The 20,440-nt window shown below is 34.4% G+C and overlaps 1 protein-coding gene across 1 annotated transcript; it reads left to right on the forward strand.

The window, feature by feature from the left end:
- The first annotated feature begins 8,503 nt into the window (after positions 1–8,503).
- ZC3H11D (zinc finger CCCH-type containing 11D) lies at positions 8,504–19,806 on the forward strand. Its single transcript, XM_085304955.1, has 9 exons — positions 8,504–8,681; positions 10,322–10,399; positions 10,484–10,597; positions 12,197–12,307; positions 13,266–13,316; positions 15,131–15,238; positions 15,460–15,663; positions 18,498–18,589; positions 19,744–19,806. Exons 1-9 carry the CDS (start codon positions 8,504–8,506, stop codon positions 19,804–19,806), a joined length of 999 nt encoding a protein of 332 aa, XP_085161081.1.
- The last annotated feature ends 634 nt before the right edge of the window (positions 19,807–20,440 follow it).

The following is a 20,440-nucleotide window of genomic DNA, read 5'->3' on the forward strand; positions in this document are numbered from 1 at the left end:
GGCCGTTGGCGCTGCTGCGCGAAGGTCGCGGCTGCCCGTCTCTCCCCGATGCCCTACGCGGCCTTTCCCCAAGCTGTTCATTTTCTGTTATTTCATTTTCATATTTGCAGGCCGCTCCGTAGCTGGATCTTGGGCATGGATAGTCTGTCACCAGGCGTAGTTACCCTCTGTGCCCGATTTTACCTCCGTCGGGCCAAATCCACCCCCCGGCTTTGGTACTAGAGCTCGCTGCATTTGTATTGCAACGTCTGAATTAATGCTTCCTGGCCATGCCCTCTTCTCTGGCTCATTTAGGTGTAGCCACATAGCTACAAGTAGCTTCGAAAGGCTTTGGCAATGTTAATATTTTCTCGCTTGTACTCATTTCTGCCTGCTGGTAATCCGTTGTTCATCACCTTAATATTCCCTCATTTTCTTTCTCCTGCGCGCTGAAGTCAGATGTGGGGCTCACACAACTCTCTTGGAGCCTTTTCACATCGTTTCTGTATTTAAAGCCCTCACGAGGAATACCAGACTCGACCCCAGAAGGCAATTTCCTTGTGTACTAAGGTAAAGTCCATCCTTTATAAATGACCTTAGTGAGAAAGTTGCAGTCATCGGGCATCCCAGTATTTTCCCTTGTAATGCTAGTCTGTGGGGCATCTGTTGGTACTCAGGTTAATAATCTCTGTATAGAAACTGAGAGGATTCCAGTTGTTTAAAGTTCCTCATATCTCTCCGCTAGCTGGGGTGTAGTCGCTATCAAGCCAGTTTTGTAGCAGCATTTGTCCCCGTGCGGTCACCTCGTCGCTGGCAGATCAGCAGTAGGACTCTGAGTACACCCTGGCAATAAGTCCATCCATTTTGGGGGGCAGGAAATGCCTCGGTCACACGCTTGCTGATGTTAGTATGAATCTTGAGTCCTTTTTTGCCTTTTATCTACAAATCCTACTGTGTAGTTCTCTACATCTCCTGCACCTTTACTACTCTTTAAACTATGGCATCCTTGTTGAGTGAGTTAGCTGCTCTTTTTCTGCTCCTGCTTCTATGTTTTGCTTCTAAAATCAGAGAATTTGATCCAACGTGCTCTGAAGTGTTTATTCTGAAGTCAGTGATCCTACTCAGTGTTACAAATTAACAATGTGCCTTACCATTTTCCAGGATTAAAAGTGTATTTTCACCTCTACGTATATTTTGGTCAAAGGCAGCCTAGGATCTGAATTAAAACACAGGTGTTGATTAGTGACTCCAGTGTACATTATTCTTCCTGCTTTACCTTTGGGTGTGGATATTGTGGAAGCAAGAAAAAGCAATTAATGGTAAAAACATAACTATACCCAACATTGTACTAAGAAGAAGCTGCAAGTTTATTGCAAATCCAAAGAAAGAGATACGGTTAGAAAACCAGCACAAAAGAATTTTGTTTAAAAACTAGTCTAACAATAAAATTTGCATTTGGGTTATCAAAGATTGATTTCCAAGGCTACCACTCCTGCAGCAACTAGCTACGTGGAAGCTGGGTACTATCTAAGGCCTTCCAGTGGGTTTGTTCCATTTTACGCAAAGAAGCACTGGCATGGAAGACTATGTGACCACAGTTTGTTTTTTCCCTACCTTATTCTGGAGCAATGGAAGGAAGAAAGGTGTCCAAGCTGGAACGGCCAGGTGATGTCATTACACTGATGTCACAGGAACTGGAGGAACAGTGGGACACTGTGGAAGTTCAGTGTTCTGCCCTGGCTAGCAACCGCTTTCAACAGTTCAGCAAACCTGGAGAAGGTACCTCCTCGGTAGTTTAAATGTACTTAGTTTTAAGTATAATTTTTAGATACGCTGTCAGTTGGAGTATTGTTTCAAAAAAGAAAAAGAGCTAAGGTTCTGAAAAGCCAGTTTTCAGGAAAACTACTGCTTTCAGGAGAAATTTTAAGATTTTTCTATATAGCTTGTACATTTTTATTTATATGAAGAGAGTAGCCTAGAAGCACAAGAGGTGAATATGGCAGAAATTGGGAATGATCGCTGTTTCCATTTGTATTCAACCTGCACAAAGGTAAATATTGTAGATTTCAGAGTGGTTTTCATCCTTGATTTTTTTGATGCACACATATTTAAAGAGAAGTTTAGTGTGTAAAGTTAGGCATTTGTCACTCTGGATTTTGGCAGCATACGTAAATCAAGTATCTAATTTACAGAAGTAATGAGGAGAGCTAATTGTTCTTAGGTTAGATATGCGTTACTCCTGAGAATTGATCTCAGATACTTAAGCGACTACATGAGTGAAAAATCTGTAAACACTGCATAAAGATTACTCATCACTCATTTTTTAAATTGAATCAATATTATGGTAATTGAATAAACATATTTATAATTTCTACACATACTGACTATCTGAAGTAAAACGAGTTACTTAGAAGTGAAGTCATTCAGAGTGATGTCCTCCTTCGCAGAAATATTTCTCCCCTACCTGGTAAAATCAAGGAGTGGGTGTTGGAAGCTGTTATTGCATTCATTTCAGCATCAGAGACTTAGGCATCAGTGCTTGAGAGGCTACAAATCCCAATGTGTTTCAATGGATGACCCGGTTGTATGGACTACATTCCAGAAGTGCCATAGTTTAGAGATGTCACTGCTAGATCCAACTATTAATGTCTGGAACTGGGTGGAAATTATCTCCCAGAAGTAGATGGGAATATACCCATCTACCTACTTTTGGGAGAGTTCAAATCTTTTTGGGCATAGCTTTGTTTTGCATAAAAAATTAGGCAAAGAAGCTCATTTAGAAATGACAGATAGCCTGGCATTTACAACAGTCAGATGTTCTTATCTGGAATATAAAGCTGAGTTTCCTATATTCTGGGTAACACTCATGAGCATTTGCTTATTTAGAATTGCGAGTTTGTTTATCACATAGTTAAAGAAGATACCTCAAGGAACTAGTATTCTACAGTGAAAAACTGTACCATGGAGTGTCAAGTAAATTGCATAGTCAGAAATGATGCTAAACTTTGCAAACTCTGATAAGGCAGAGATGTAGCAGAAATAAAAATTATTTTGACTAACACAAGTGGTACTCATAGTGAAAGTACCATTATGTAATACTGCACAACCTTTCAGAACTGGAAGAATACTGATCAATAGAGGGAAAGCAGCAATCATGAAAAAACACCATGTAGATTTTCTTTCTTTTCCATTATGCCCTTATTTTTCATTATATAAAAACTGCTGGGAGATGTTATGAGTCATGTAATGACTGCAGCCTCAGCACGTCAAATCTGGTATATTTTCTGTAGCTTGCAATATTTGTCACTATAATACTGTTGAACATGGACTACTGTATTATCTCCCTCATCAATTAAAAAGAAAAGTTTTAAAAGAGGGGATGCACATTTAAACCAGCCAGTAATATGTGGGAATTTAGCATTACTTAGCCTTAAAACAATCTTTTTCCTTATTAGGGTTCCAGGTCTGTCACTATGAAAAAGCTCTTGGCTGTGACACTGTGTGCTCATTATGGAGAGAAGGGGAGGTGTTTACATGAGAGTTTTAGGTTTAGACATACAGAAATAAAGGTGGAGTAGCAAGCCCCTTGAAGCACATTTTTTAGTCTGAAAACAAAAGTGGCTTACCTTTGCTGAGCTGACATTTCAAATGTGAAATGTAACAAAATAAAGTATGTTTTTATTTCTTTTTTTTTTTTTTTTGGAAATCAAACCCTGTACAAGCTTTAAAATTCCCAAATATTTACTCTTTCAGATTGTAATAATAATCTCTCTGGTTTTTAGTTTTCACTTATATTTTCCCACAATCCCAACTCCTTTGATAATAAGAAAATAGATTTGTATGTGAGCAGCAGATTTAATCTGAGGTAGGTCTCATTATCCCATTATGCAGAAAAAGAACCAAAGTATACAGAAATTTAGTGTATATGGAATACATGAAAAATAATAGAACTTTTCTTCCCAGCATCTCATAAAAAATCTGCAGTACAGTAAGTAGACTGCCTTACTTTGATTCTCAACAGTAAGTTTTACATCATTGACTCAACTGTAGATAACTTTAAGCTTTCTAAAATACCAAATTTGGTCTCATGAAGTCTTAGTCATATGTTCACAACAGTACCACTTCTATTAATCGTTGTGTGGCCCATTTTTATTGTTATTTTTACAATATCTGAAAACTGTTCATTTTCTCCTGCAGCAAAAGTACAACATCTCATGTTTCTGGGAAACGCAGCCGTTAGGCTGTGTGAGGATCAGTTGTGTCTTCCATCATAGCAAACCTCGTAATATAAATGGACTTTTTTTGCCGCCTAGTAGCAGTGAGTAAAAACATTTTCTCAATAATTTGGTTGTTAAATACACAAACGTAATTAAATTTCTAATACTTGCATAATATATAATAAGGTCAAGAAATGTAACATTGCAGGTAGGATAGATATGATCTATCACTTCAAGTTAAGGAATTGTAATGATCAAGGAAAATAAAGATTTATAATGATATTTGAATAGGGTTGCCATTTGAATTTCTTTAGCAGTCACATTAGGAGATTTCACAAATATATTGTATGAAAGAAGAAGTAACAAATGGCAGTATAGATGCCTATGATGCTAAGATGCATGAAGTAAAATTGTACACTAACTTTTCCTCTGCACTGTATTTTTGTAGTATTACATGCTTGTTTGCAGTATGTAAGAATTACAGGGTCAGATCTAGTCTGAAGATTTTGTTTTATAAGAAATCACTAATCTTTTAGGCCTTCTGCTGACATATGATTTTTGGTAATACTTGTTCTTTGTCAATTCCTTTAGAGCTTCTGAACTGGTAGAGTCTTTTCAGGACTTCACCCTAGAATGTTTTTCAGGGACTAAAGTAAAGTAATACTTTCCTTCCTTAGAGCATACCAAATTCAGACTCAAATGTTCCTCAATGAACCCTGCAAGAGATTACATATATGTGCTGTCAGGACACTTCCTCCATTGTCCTTTTCATGTACTTAGGTAGAAATAAATGTTCATTATTCAAACATATAGGCAAGCCAATTAATTTTTCTAAAAATATATCTGAACTTATCCAATCTCTCTAAGGAAATTATTTTGTTCTCTAAATGTCAAAAATAACACAAAAGTGTTTCTTTACTACTGTGAACTGATGACTGCCCCACAGCTACCGACAATCTAAGTCACTATTTCTGATGCAAATGAGCTAAATTCTTGGCCTGAAATGGATGCAGTATGGAAATGTTTCTCTGTAAATTGATGATGAGTAACTATAAAATGCAAGTGATTAAGATTTTTTTTCTCTTTTTTTCAAAATATATATATATATATATATATATATATTTGAAATAAAGCTGACTGGATTTTTATTTGTTTGTTTTCTATGAGCATTTAGAAGTTGAAGGATTCTATTCACTCTTCTCCAGTGCTCATGACAGTGCTTTTGTAGCTTTTCTTGTTATGCTAGAGACATCTTCTCTGGATTTTGACAGTTTAGGAAATGAGGCAGAGAGAACTTAATCAGTACAGCCCCAGACTTGAGAAAAATGTCCTCCATCATTTGCATGGTGCTCAGCTCTGCAGAGAGATAAGTCTCTCTCAAGGTTTCACATGGGTGCTGTTCCAGTTTATGAACATATTTGTTGAAAGAGACAAATATTGTTAGTTACCCCTGTTAAAGCACTCACCTTGTATATGAGAGACCCACCTTCAGAACTTGTCGGAATAAAGCAGAGTTGGGAGTTGAGCCAGTTCATATACAGTTTGTGGATGATCTATATCAACCTTTCTTTTAACTTGGAGATGAGAAATATTTTCCAGCACAAGTCAAGGTAGTCATGTTACTTAAAAAGAAAATTTCAATATTGACAAACGATATTTCGGTTTTTAGCCCCCTCCCCCAAAGAAAAGAAAAAAGAAAAGAAAAAAGAAAAGAAAAGAAAAAAGAAAAGAAAAGAAAAGAAAAGAAAAGAAAAGAAAAGAAAAGAAAAGAAAAGAAAAGAAAAGAAAAAAGAAAAGCCTAACACCCAGTTTGTTTAGAGGAAAAAAAAATCAGCTAGATGAGTGTAAGAGTTCATTCCCTTTGCAAAAGTCAGGGGTTTCCATAGTGAAAAGAATCTCTTAGTTTTAAACTTCATGTCAGTAATGAAGCAAGCAGTGAAACATTAGATGTGTCTAAATAGTAAGCTTTGACAAAAAATCTGCTGGAACTTTTTATGGAGATAAATGCCTGCTACTCAGTTAACCACTACTTTTTGTGAAGCACAGTTTTCATGGTGTTATGTGCAACTCCAGGAATTAAAGTTGAGTGAACGTTTCAGATGAGATGCAACTGCCTTCTGTCTTGGAGAATCCAAATCAAGTGATAAAGATGGATTTGAGGTTCTGTACACTTAATAAGTAATCTTATTTAAAAAAAAGCTCTTGGGAAGACATTGGTCATGAGTTTTACTGAAAATTTCAAAATGGTGGCCAGATAAGGTCAGTAGTTAGAAATACTAATAAAAATATTTGTAAAAGCTAACACCTGCAGAAATTTATTTTTTCACATTCTTTTTACTTGGCTATTTACTAGATTAACTCTCTATATAAAATACTGGAAATATAGTCCTTCCTAGTAGGAGCTTACATCAACCAGAATTACACCTTTATGTTTGGAATCATTATATATAGAAATTAAGTTAGTTAAAATGACTCAGTCTCTGGAGCTGTAGCTACTATATATGGTATTCTCAAAGGGTATAAGATTGTGTTTTAGGAAATGGGAATGTATATCCTAGTAGACAACTGGAACAGGGACCAGAGTAGGAGTCCACAGAGGCAACCAAGACTTATCAGAAATCAGGGAGAAGCAGGAATGAGAGCAAGAATTGGCATGACTTACAAAATATACATGAACAGGAAGACTAAATTATAGTTGTTCACTGGCTTTATCTCCAAAGCTGTAGACTGCTATCACAAAAAAGTCTATAATGATATCCACTAGGAAGCAAGTACCTTGTATTTCTGAAATTCCCTCAGGAAAAGGTAGATTCTCTTATCTGACTGTTGAGCCTGATTAATGTTTAGGACCTAGGCAGGAGCTTAAGTTCTATTTCTATCAGAGTCCATACTGCTTTCAGCACAGTTCCTAATGTAATGTTGGCCCTTGCCAACTACCACTGTCATAAGCACCTCTTGGGTACGCTTTTGCATGTGGCATGGGACAGTGACTATTCCCAATATGTACTATGGACAAAGGCACTCTGTTTAAGAGCCAGCTAGCTGGTTATATCCAGGACTAGAGAAGGGGACCAAACCATTTTTTTATTCACTGAAATAGATGCAACTTAAAAGTTCATGTTGTCCACAATAACATTGCAAATACCAAAATGACATTTATTAATTTCAGTACTGATAACTTGTCTTAAGATAGTTAAAATTTTATTTGTCTTTGGCTATCCAAAACTAGTAATACTTGGTTCTGGACAGTGAGAAAATCTCTGCCAGATTAAAGAGTTATATATTGCATTGCATGTGATAATTTCGCTATAGCCTATCAGATATTGTAAGGGGTTTAATAGGATATGTGTGCACACTTGTTGCTTATATGCAAGCAAGAAATTCACAAGGGTAACAACAATTGGAAAAAAAGAAAATGCCCCTTCCTCCTGTTGCTTCTGTCTAACTGTAAAAAATGTTCAACTGAAATATTTTTAATATAATATACAGAATGCTTATTGTTCATATTTGCACATTGGTCAGCTCAAACAATAGAAATAAACTCACCATTTGTCATCATTTTTAGTTTCAATCAGTTTAATTTCCTTGTTCTCAGAAACTGCTATTCCAATACTGAAATAATTTTGCTACTAACATTATGGGTGTATGTAGATTTGTAAGAAAAATCAGATCTTCTCTGATTTTTTTATAATTTAGTGTAAACTATTTTTATAAACTTTATCTCCTTTCTCAAAATCTATATTTTCTATTTAGCAAAGAGAATTGTAATTTAGAAAGTCTTGATAGAAAAACAGTCTACAAACTAAAAATGGTAATCTATATTCTGTATTCTTCAAAATTGCGTATTATTAAACATTTTTAAAATATTATCCCCGGTGGGATGATAGATTCCTAAATTCACTTGCTCATTTGATCTTAGGAATTACTGATCATGTTTTCCTGTATTGTAAAACATCTACAACAGGATTGGAGGAAAGAAGGTTGCTGACTCAGATTCATCTATCCACCAGCCTAGAAGAGATATACAACCTTTTTAAAATAGATTCGAATGATCAGAATACACCTCTTCTCATAAGGCTTTATTCAGTGGTGCATTGTCTTTCCATTCATAGGAACTGGTACACATGTATTTTCATACTTTCTATTTTTGCAAGATTTACCTTTGCCAACTTCTGCAGAAGATTTTTCCTGAAAGGCACAATTTGACTATTTGCTGATTATTTAAATATGATAATGATTTCAAAATTATACCTGCTGTATTAAAACTTCATTCACTGTTCTAGGTCTCACTTAGCAAAATAATTATCATGCTGTCTTCTGCAGATACTACATTGCAACAGGATGTCCAGGAAGGGACTGTACATCCAGCCTGTGGTCAAGAATCACTCAAAAATCAGGAGACTATTTTAAGACCAATTCACCCTCCATTGATTATAAACATTAATCACCAAGAGGATGAAGAGGAGGATGAAGAGGAAGCGAATGGTAAACATGATTTTTTTTTCTTTTACAAGAGAATAGACTTTCTCAACTCTTTTGCAATATAGTTTGCAACTGATTTGTTATAATAACCATTACATTTTTAGCAAAGAGTTATCGCCAAGTATTTAGAAATAGTTTTCTGCTAATCCCCGAGTTACTGAATATGGTAGTTGCTGAATGAGCATAATCCAAGATTTTTGAACTCCTATAAAATGTCTAGCTTTATGTTTTAATTACAATATAATTCACCATTCCTTTTTCATTAATTTGAGTATAAACCAAGATCCACAATTCAGATGACCATCAGATACTGTATTCAGAATTTCTCAAAATTGAGGGACGGTCAGAACTATAAGCTCTCTGTTATTTAAGAAGACATATTTTTATTATCTTCTTTTTTTCTGTCATAATTCCCACAAGTTTATAATATGTGTTGGCTGAGCACATACCGTGTGTCTTAAATTTAACAAGTACTACATCAGTTACTGCTAGAGAATTTTTAGTGGGGATTTACAGTAGCAGTTCAGGAACTGCTTCATTTTCATGACAAACAGAAAGATTTCCTGTCCATACAGCTCCATGTGTTTTATGTACTTCAGGACTATCTGAGGTTTTTGTTTAATCATGCTATGAAATTACCAGATTAGAAGGTAGTTCTCATTTGAAAGACATGTTTTTGAACAGGGATAAGGGCTGTGCACATGCTTCACTGAAGGTGAAGTCACATATTCTTTACAAAATTGTTTTCTTTACAAAAAATAGTTGCATCTTTTTGACTTCAATCATTTTTTCAACTGATTGAAAAATCGTCTGGCTGAAATCCCTCTGTAGACAATCTTGTTTTATTAAGAAAAGGTACTCTTGAATATAGCGAAGAGAATCCATACAAAAGTCTTCATCAGTTTAACTGAATGTATTTTTAATCAAACCTGTAGTTAAACCTTTGAATTTGTCTCACTTAGACAAGTCTTTTATGAATGATTAGAGATTCATGGGGATGGAGTGAACTGTATATCCCTAGAGGACAAAAGTGAGACAATCATGTGCTGGCATGTGTGCATTCTGCAAATGACTGTGCTGGTTCTCAAATAGCCCCAAGCTGCCCTTCACCCCCACTATCCCTGCCCTTTGTCTTGGCTAGCAGGGACTGTCTGTTGTTAATGCTTCCTAATACCTTTTCCAGTGAGTAAAAGGAAAATTAATTTAAGCAAGGAAAAAAATAGGGCTTTGCTAATCCAATTGACTTCCACTGAGACAGATAAGGAACACTCATACAAGTAGCTGTGCCAGCAAACATTAGAGAGTAGTAACTTTGGGCAGAGCTATTGTAAGAAGCAATCCCAGGGGATATGTTTAATTAGAAGATTTCCATTCGGGTATAACAGAACAATTGTTTTGAAAATGAGTACTGAAGATGATTTTGTATCATTTTGAATCAACAAACATTAGCTTTTTAATATGTTGTAACAGAAATTCCATTGCGCTTGGAAGTATCTAACATATAAGGAATAGTTTTTCTATCCAAAAGCAGAAGTTGCAATGGGGAAGAAAATCATGATTGAAATTAAATTCATTATAGTGTTTCATCATTAAGAAATGTTGAAAGTCTTTGTATGAAGGTCTTTTTTAAATATTTCCTACAGATGCTTCTTATTTGTTGGCTAAGACTGCTTCAGATATTGAGGAGGAAAGAGCAATAAAGGAAATGTGCTATAAATCTGGTAAATATGAAATTAGTGACTCTTTCCTAAACAGCAATGTTGCCAATGTAGTAAACATTTTTTTTCCTTTTGGGATATGGTTAGGAGAATATTACAGGATTCAATCTCTTCAGGAACACCAATCAGCAAAACTCATGTCTTCAGCTCTGGAAGATGAGCTACTACCCTTGGAAGCTGTCAAGAGAGATTTACAGAAAGGCAAGTACTTCTCATCTTCCTGGACAGTGTTTACCCCTTTTTAAATTACTGTTACAGGAAAAGACTATTAGATAGTTTACCGTTCCTTCTTCCCCTTTTTATTTTTGTGAAAATAACAGATCATGCTTAAAAGGTACATGAAAGTCCTTCGTTATTTTTTTCCTGCATAAATATGATCACACATGGTGACTCGCTTGTATTGATTGTAGTAGAAAATGGTCTGGCATTAATCCTGTGTATACTTTCCTGAGATTCATGACATAGGTTTTTCATATAATTTTTCTTTAAGATTAAGATTTACCTAGGCTAAAATTAACCATCCCGAGGTTGGCATCTAGTTTAAACTTGTCATAAAGGCTCTCCATGTTGTAAATTGAGAGAGATAGGAGTATTCATCACATCACAAGATAGTGTCACAGATAAGATTAATCACTTTCTCACAGGTGCACTGCTCTCTCGGACTGTCTGTAGTGTCTAGATGACTACTACACTTGGCTATATATGGAACTTTTAAATAACTAAATTTAGATTAAATAAGCCCCCCTTTAAGTGTCTTTTGAAATAAGGTTACATGTTCTTTTGAGTATTGGGCATTTTCCAATAAGTTAAGGTCAAATAAATACAAATTAATAAATATTTATCACCCATATTATTTTTACTTGATCTTCGACAAGGTGGCACAGCTGAAAAATGTTTATTTTTTAACTGAATTAATAGCATAATTCCTTCTTTTGAGAGAGGTTTATGGTTTTACTATTCCAAGGCACTAGAGATAATAAGTAGATGAGTCATTAAAAATTGCTGGAGGAAGAATGACCTTCTACATTTAATGAAAAAAAAAATCATTGTTTTAACAGTAGTGGAAATTTCGGAGACAAAATCTTGATGAATCTACTTTATTTAAAATAGATTTGAGCAAGAAGATATGTTAACAAAAAAATGTAAAAGGAAAAATTCTCATTATCTTGAGCAATACAGGCCTGGGAAGTCATGTTTTTTTTTGACTGACAGCTTTTTTTCTAGCCTAAATTGTTTGATAATTTGGGCAAAAAATGTTTTTCTTCTTGTTTATTTTTACATATGAAATATTTATGTTATCAGGATAGTTTTGATAAGATTTTCTGGCAAGTATTTAGAAATATTTAGACTCTATGCAAGGAAATCAGTTACATAAATATTTCTAACTTTTAGTACAGATGTTTTTGTATAATTAGATACATTTTGAAAAAGAGAGAGATTTGTGTCCCTAAAACATTTCTTCAGTTAAGTTCTTTAAGGATTTAAGTGTTACAGGGACATGCATGTTAGAAATACCATAAATCAGATAAGGTGAGATTCGTAGTCGTCATTCAGGAGGATTGTCCACTTTAGCGTGTGTATTGTGACATTTTCTAGAAAACGTAAAGGCTATATGTCAGGTGCCTGAGTTACATTAGACAGTACCCAAATTATAAGAGAAAAAAGAACATAAGAATTTAAAGGAAATTGACTCTAAACTAATTACTAATTCATAGAGAGTGATGCGAGGAAGAGAATGACACTGTCATTCACCATGCCTCCACACAAGTGGCTAAAACATTCCTTTTGCTGATTTTCCAGGTGATGGTAATACAATTCCTACAGCATTTAATAATTCAAAAGGACAAAGAGTGACTTCATTATCATTAGAGGATAATATCAGTACTGATCTTAGAACATTTGAAAATGGAGGTAATATACTTCAGTATATGCTTTTCATTACTGAATATCCTTTGGTAAATAAGGTAGCTGAATTTGCGTGCATTATTCACTATTTTATATTTTGATTATTCTTTATTCCTTATTTTCTGTATACTATTTCTCATAATACACCATTATTTATAACAATTAAAACTCTGTCTATAATTCCACTACTCTTATGGTAAACAAAATACTTTATTAATTACAATTGTTTTTTCCCCTTGATTTTGGAAAAGAAATGGCTCTGTGAAGTTATAAAAAAGCAGATGCAGAAATGCCTACAAGTTTATTTGTTTTCAAAAACTGTTATGTTTGAGAGACTATTCCTAGTTAAGGTCAACAGGCTTTGTATTTTTCAGTAGTCATACAGAGAAATATTAAGCCTCCAGTCCTACATCTTACACTGTGGGAGCTGATCCTTCTGCACAAATGTAGTTGTCATTAATGAGGATACACCATTTTGCCTCATTGACTTCAGTATAGAATCATGTCATTAAGGATGAAGAATGCCTTAGGTACTCCAGGAGTTTATTTTTACCTAAAAGCATTTACTCCTATTTCTTTTTAAATATTTATTAGTAGCAAAAATAGGAATTATTGCAGAACTGTATTACACAGTACAAATGTGTCTTACATACTGATTATTTGCCTGTGACCTTTATGTAAACTATGTATCTTTCTTTTAGATATTCTTTAATGTGGTTAACAAAAAGTGGCAATTCTGTAATTAAATCTCTGTTTATACCGGTATGAATTAAAAGCCTTTTCAATAGATTGTTATCAGAATTTTTATTGTGTCAGTTATTTGGTTTCATTGTACTTTTTACATTTTTCATTCATTTTAGTGAAAATTTAATGTAAAGAAATAAAACACTCTTTGCATTGTTTACATTTAAATTTTCAGTGCACTCTTCTGTATAAATAATTTTGTGATACTCGTTTTCTGTAGGAGGTGATTGTTTTGCAGCACAGAGAAACATATTTGTTGAAGGAAAAGGAAGTGAGGCATTAACTGGGGAAAAAGAACTAATTATATCAAAATATTCAAATATGAAAGGTATTTATTTTAGATGACTTTTTTTGTTCTTCTGAAAGTGGACTGGACATTATATACTTTGCATAACCAATCTGAAATGTAAAGTTCCATTAACATGATTTCTTTAATTGAATGAAAACAGCAGTTCTTGTATGTTATGGCCCAGTTCTGCTCCCTGTGATCAGCTTGCATCCTCTGTTAAATTCAGTGTAAGCATGAACAGTCCCAGAGTTAGCAAAATCTTCCAGAAGCCCACATTTGATCATGTGAAGTGCTGTGCACTTTCAACTTCTATCAAGTAAAAGAGATTTGTAGGTAGGTGATATCTCACAGAAAATGAGCCTTAATGGAACCAATAAAAATAAAATCTAGGAAAGAATGTAACACTTATTATATAATGTATTTAAAATGTACTCAGACATAACTAAGTAAAATATCTACACTTAAATATCTTGATGAATTGGGTTCGCCCTTTCCATAAGAGAATCACAGAATATATTGGAAAGAGTATAAGATGCATCTAATTGATTATTGTAGATAAATTATTACTTGATGATGCAATTAATATTATTACAATTTTAGCCTCATCATTTGTAGTCTTTTGTTACATTATCTAATTGCTCAGGTTCAGGATGTATCTAGATGCTACAGTCAGTTGGAGTAAATCTTAGTTCATCCAGATGTCCTTCAGAATGCATTCATCTCCATAGGCCCAAGCATGCATATTCCCCAGGTTTGCATACTGCCTATCCGGTATAGTGACAGGACAGGTCTGGACAGGTAGTCCACAGACAGCTCTTAGAAGTGGATCAGAGAACTGTGTTCGCAGCTGCTCTTGGGACAGTCTAACATGCTTATTATACAGTTACACCCTTAGTCACGAAGTGTGTTGACCTCAGAGGTAAAAGCTAGTTCTGGAAGTTCCTGTCTTTAGTCATTCATTTGTATTTCTGCAGTGCTGTATGTCATCATAGTTCAGCTGTTACAGCTGTGTGTGGGACCATGCTGTAAACTGAATCACTGGAGTTGCTAAGGATTAAAAACAGCCTTTTGTAAATCTAAGTCATATTTTTATCCCACATTGTTTTAGTAGTTCAGTTTACAGTATGACAAATAGCTGAACTGATATAACTGAAAGAGGCAAAGTATACCTCACTTGCAGGGGATCAAAAATAAGCACCAGAAGACCGGAACAAACTAAGAGGTTTTTTGGTGCTAACTTTGAGGTATCCTGTAACTACACAGAGTTCTAACTCAGAAGTTGCCACCAGTGTTTTGGAATCAGTTTGCATTGGGTTCTGATTTAAATGTTATGCTTGGACTTTGGAAGAGGATTGGTTTCCCCTGTGACATGCATATAAATTGCATGCAACTTTTAACTCACAGTTGTTATAACTCTGTAGATTATATGTCTGTGGTTTTAAACTATAATCCCTAAATACAGTATTAATGAAGATTTTCTAATTCGTAATGAGAAACATTCCGAGCTAATCAAAGTAATTACATTAGTTCAAAGTACTGTTGAGCTCTGTTTTTAACCAAGTTTACTGTCAAGATTTTGAGACTGTGAACTCTGCTAGAGAAAATGTAGCAACTTTCTGATGCCCTGTTTGGGAATGGTACTTTTAGAATAATTAACATAAAAAAGAATATTCTCTGCCTAAGAATATCTGTGCATGAAATGGGAGAATACTTTTTCAAAACCCGTTAGCATTTTTGATAAGGAAATTTTGTGTGCTTTTTGAAAAAAGTAAATTTGTGTTATTTTAATCCCTTAGCAACACACATCACTGAACTGGTAGAGAAACATCATTTTAAAGGAGTAAAGAAAAAGAAATGGATTTCTGAGGAGACAAGAAACTCACCTAATGTAGTAACAGGCAAAGGTATTTTGAGAAAACAGTTGAGTTATCTGTTTTCATTTACTAAACTATTAGATGATGTAGTAATACCTAGTTAATTTCTGTTCTTAGTATCAAATATGGGCAATCTGCTATCTCGAAAGAACATTTCTTTTTGTCTTACCTTACAGTCTATTGCGATTTGTCAAATTTTGAGTAATATCACAAGATCTGTATATAGTATAAGCTTTGTTTTTTATTTATAGCAATGCACACTTCAAACCTCCAAATTAAAGCAAATTATCAAAGAAATGATCAAAGTAAGGAAGATGGGAAAGCTTCTTATATTCCTTCTGTGAGAGCAGCTGGAAGAAGGACTTATTTGAATTCTTCAGAACCTGGAAGATCAGCATATGTGTTTTACCGTAATGTTACAGTCATCCAAGAACCGAAGCTTAGTGGATCTATGGGTGAGTTCAGAGTCACTTAAGATTTTTAAAATGCCTCAAATATACTTGCTCTATAGCACTGTCTTCAGTTTTGTCCCTGCAACTTCATGCCTAAATATGGGCAAGAATAAATTTGATCCAGCTTAGTTTTCATAAGCAGGTTGCTGTCATATTCATAGACAGAAATGTGAATAATTTTTTGTACTTGCTAGAAGTTACATAGAACAAAATATTCATGAATGGTAATTTAACATCCTTCATTGTAGGAATCTATTTCTATGCCTCATGCACTTTGCTGCCCAGCAAAAAGGGATGAACATATTGATTGATATGCTGATGTGCACTAACATATCCTCAGATTTTACAGTTAATAGGAATTTTGACTACTCCCAAAAGAGGAGAAAACGTTGCTTGTGAAAGCACGCACAAATATTTAAAAGCTGTGTGAATTATCTGTTAAAATTTTATAGGCTCTTTTCTAGGAAAAACATTGCTGTTCTACTGGAATTTTTCATTTGAGTCTGAATCTGGCCCAGAGACTTAAATCTTTGTCATTTCTTGTGACACTTTCTAGAAGTTTCATCTTCTGCACTGAAGAAGGTATGACTGGATATTTCTATCTGCCTCTCTCTAGCTCTCTCTCTTTCTCCCCCTCTTTTCCTCTCCCCCTCCCTTGCTGCATGTTTATTCATCTCATCTGTTCAGAGACTTAATGTGAATATAATTCCATATTGATTACACTGGAATTTACTGTAAAATTATATTTTTTCATGTTAGATTTCTAAATAGACCAGATGAAGAATGTTTGTCAATTACTCTCGAGTGTAATTGAAAAGCATCTTTTCAATGATTTAACCTTCTAAAGTATTTAAGAAACCTTATAATAGTCCATCTTTAATTTCCCACTCTACTCTAAATATTGGTAGCAATAGTACTAGAAGTAATTTGCTTCTAGTACTCGGTTTTATTTCAAGAAACATTTCTTGCTCAACTTTTGTCCTGCCAACAGGGGATCCAGGCATGCTTTTGCTTTGTGTGATATTTTTCCCCAGCTAATATTTCACTGAAGTTTTGTTAAGACTTTTTTCTTCTTGAATAAGTAAAGGCTTGAAATGTATTCAAACTTCTGTTATCAATTTAAATGTCCTGTAAATTTTTGTGATTTACTTTATGACTGTTGGCTTGTTGCCTCGTTGTATTTCTATTTGACAGAAAACTGAATTCATTCTTCCTGCCATCCTTTCAAGATAATATTTTGCTTCACTTTTTTTGATCTCTGAAATACTCTCTTCTTGATAGTACCTTCTTTGACAGGAATTTGACAAAAAGCTTGCAGGTGGGACTCCGAGTCTTTTATCTTTCTTTTCGGTGGTCTGTTTCAGGTGTAGCTTTGAATTTACAGCTTTCACTTTACTTTTTACTTGCTAATACAGCTTCACACAACGTAGTACCATAATCTGGCTTTTATTTGCCTTTTTAGTTCCAGTCTCCATAGTAACTTTAGATAATTGTGTTTTCTCATCTGTCATTCCAGCCACAAATCCAGCAATAATTAATTTAAACAATTTTAAGTGGAGAAAGTGATTCATCCTGCCAGTTTTATATACTTATATTAAGCTGAGTTGAATTTCTACCTTGAAGTGCCCTTCTGTCTTCACTTCCAATAAAAGGAACCTCCTTTAGAACACATATCTCTTGCTTCACAGTTAGGTGAAATGAATCTTCACATCACTGCTTAGTCTCAAGTCACATCAAATCTTAGACTAATCTGTAGAAGTGCTGATCACTCATTGCTGCAACACATATCAAGAGAGTTTGTGCTTTGAACATACAGAGTGCTAATGTTATACTAGTCACTCAGCAAAACTGAGTCTAAGTCATTGAGAATGAGCAACTAAAATCAGCAGATATTTTTGCTCTCTGCTCACCAAGTTTCATCTCAGTATTAGTGGGGGATAACACTACCATCATTTTACAAGAGTGACTTGAATACTGTTATCCATTTTTATGAAGTTCTCAGATGCCATGCAACTCTCCTGCAAAGTCTTCCTGCAAAAGGAGCATTCTTAAAATCTAGAATACACCTTATCAAATTTTCAGGTTATAAAAGGATAAAACATTTCAAAGAAATGGTGACCGGAATTTTTGTCGTTAAGAACAAACAATACAGATTTTGCTGCCTTTCTTTGCAGTAGTAGCTGAGCCATTTGGTCTGAAATTCTCCAGACCAAAAATTGACTTGATACAAATGGAAGATTTTAGACCAAAACTGAAAACCATGGTAATTAAATGTTGCATATACACTGAAAATGTGGGGATTATTATTAACATTTGTATTTAATGGAATTAATCTGGAGCTAACAGAAAATAAGAATATTAATAACATTAATTATTTACTAAATTTTACACAATAGGATTGGTCATTCAGGAGCATACTTTGTTGCAATAGCAAATCTTTCTCTATAGTGTAGCACAAGAACTCACAAGTGGCAGTAAAAGAGGAATGTGGATTATAGGTTTGTTTAACCTAAAAGCAATTGATGCACTTAGGAAGATTTTCAACAAAACAACAGTTATTTTATCAAACAAAAAAAGATGTATTTGGAAGACTCCCCTCACTTGGAAGATCTTATGAGCCTCATGAAAATGCTGCATGATTACAAGTTACATTTAACATACTAGAAAATAAGTCTGTATTTAATAATAGCTTTTATTTCAGAGATGATGCAATATTCACTTGATACATCAATGGATGCTTCAGCTTATGTTACTTTTAATTCATATATCAGACTAAGAAGCTAAGAATTTTTGAAATTGTAGCTGAAAATAAAAACAACTTGTATGTTTCTCTGTAGACAAAAGTACTTCAGGACCTTATAATGCACCAACTTGGAGAAAAAGAAACCCACGTGCAAAAACATTCTCTAAGCTGAAAACAACCATTCAGGTAACTTTTATAGAAATATTTGCAATTCAATCTTTTTATTAAAGATATGTTTCTGCCTCTCTAGAGATTATAAAATTGCTTTTAAAACCTCTGTAACCAGAGACTGCAAGATTCTAAGTGATGCTGATGAGTAGTCTGAAAGAACTGTTAATAGTTTCACTTGTAGATGTATAATTTAACCTATATAACTAACCCATGATTTCTGATGTTTTTACAAAGATGAAAGCAAAATATGTACTGACTTTTTAAGTGAGGAGCTGAAAGATAATCAGTTTAGGCCCAGATTTTTAAGAAGACTTAGGCTACCAAAATGTTTAGAAGATACCCTGAGAACTGTTAATACATTTTACACCTACCTTGGAAGCAGAGATTAGAACCTATATCTCCCTTCTCTCAGATGAATGACCAAATGTCTCTGTGACATTTCTTTCTTACCTCTCATCTCTCTGTCCTCCACTGACATAATACAGACTTTGCTCTGCAGTTGCATAGTTCAAAAGGTGCAATAGAAGAGTAGCCTCTCAGTTCTTACAAGCTTAGCCTTCTAGTTTGCTATAAAAGTGCTTCCTTAAGAGATAAGTTTGAACCTTGCTAAACATTGCCCTTTCCTGGGTGAATCCTTTCACTGTTACAGCCAGTAACACTTTTTCCCAGTAGCCTCTCTGGTGTTTGAAAAGATATGTGCCTCCTTTTAGGAGATGGGTCAGAAAAGTCCAACTTTTTGATCTTTCATTTCACGCCCCTCCCAGTGGCCCCATTTTCTGAATTCCTACAAGTTGACTCAAGGAGCCTTGTGCTAAGCATATAGACCATTTTGATCCCATTTTGAGATGCAGAATTCTCTTGAGGTACCATATAGATCCAAATCAACTAAAACCACTTTCTGTAATCTATCACTAGGATTGCTGCCATATCTTGGTTCTTTATGCAACTACCATATGATTCTCAAATATCTACTTGGGATGGTTTCTGAGAAAAAGTACCTTCACGCAACTTTTTGAAAATTGGTGAATTGCATTAGGACAAAATATTCATATCTCTATTACTTTTATAAATGTTGAAGATTTAATTCTTTAAATGTCTCTGAAAGTGCATGTAGTTTTACTATAAAAAATTATGCAAAAAAATGTTTGGTATATTTATTTTGACAACAGAGCCAAGAAGAACTGGAAACAAATAAAAAGGGAGAGAAATTTGCAGACAGGAGGAAGAAGTGAAGCCAATATACCAATTTACAAGAAAAACGCAAATTAAAAGGAGGAGATTATCAAGCACTTTCCAACTGGCGATCAAAAGACGATAAAATTGCAAATTTTGAAAATAAGATGCAGGAAGTATACTATAACATTTCCAATTTGAAAAAAATGCAAATTAAAAAAGTGTGTTCTGCATATGTACATATAAAGGTCTTCCGTCTGTTCACTAGGTTTAATCTGTTGTGAAAATTTGACAGCTGAAATTTTTAGTAGACTATGGCTGTATGCTGCAAGACTGATAGTAAAACATGTCCATACAGCACAAAAAATCCTGAAATGTAGTCTGCCCCCTTTTTACTCTTCCAAATGTTTTAAAGCATAATTATGAATATGCATAAATACTGTTCGGTATATTTATTATACTTTTGACAGTTTCAGAGGACTTTGAATGTAAACAGCAACTCCAATGCATTCTAGAAAGTGGCCATTTTTATATGAAAGCCAGGTTCTTAGATGGTATAATACAACATTTGACTATATATTTGAGGACTCGCTCTGAGTTTGATCTTCAGATTTTGCATTTTATTATATTAGCAGAATTGTATTATGAATTAAATGAACTTCATAACAAAACAGGAATTAAGTGAAATACATT

This window comes from Rhea americana, unplaced genomic scaffold (assembly GCF_003343005.1).
Source record: "Rhea americana isolate MKP2758 unplaced genomic scaffold, rheAme1 scaffold_214, whole genome shotgun sequence".
In the NCBI taxonomy this organism is placed as follows: domain Eukaryota; kingdom Metazoa; phylum Chordata; class Aves; order Rheiformes; family Rheidae; genus Rhea; species Rhea americana.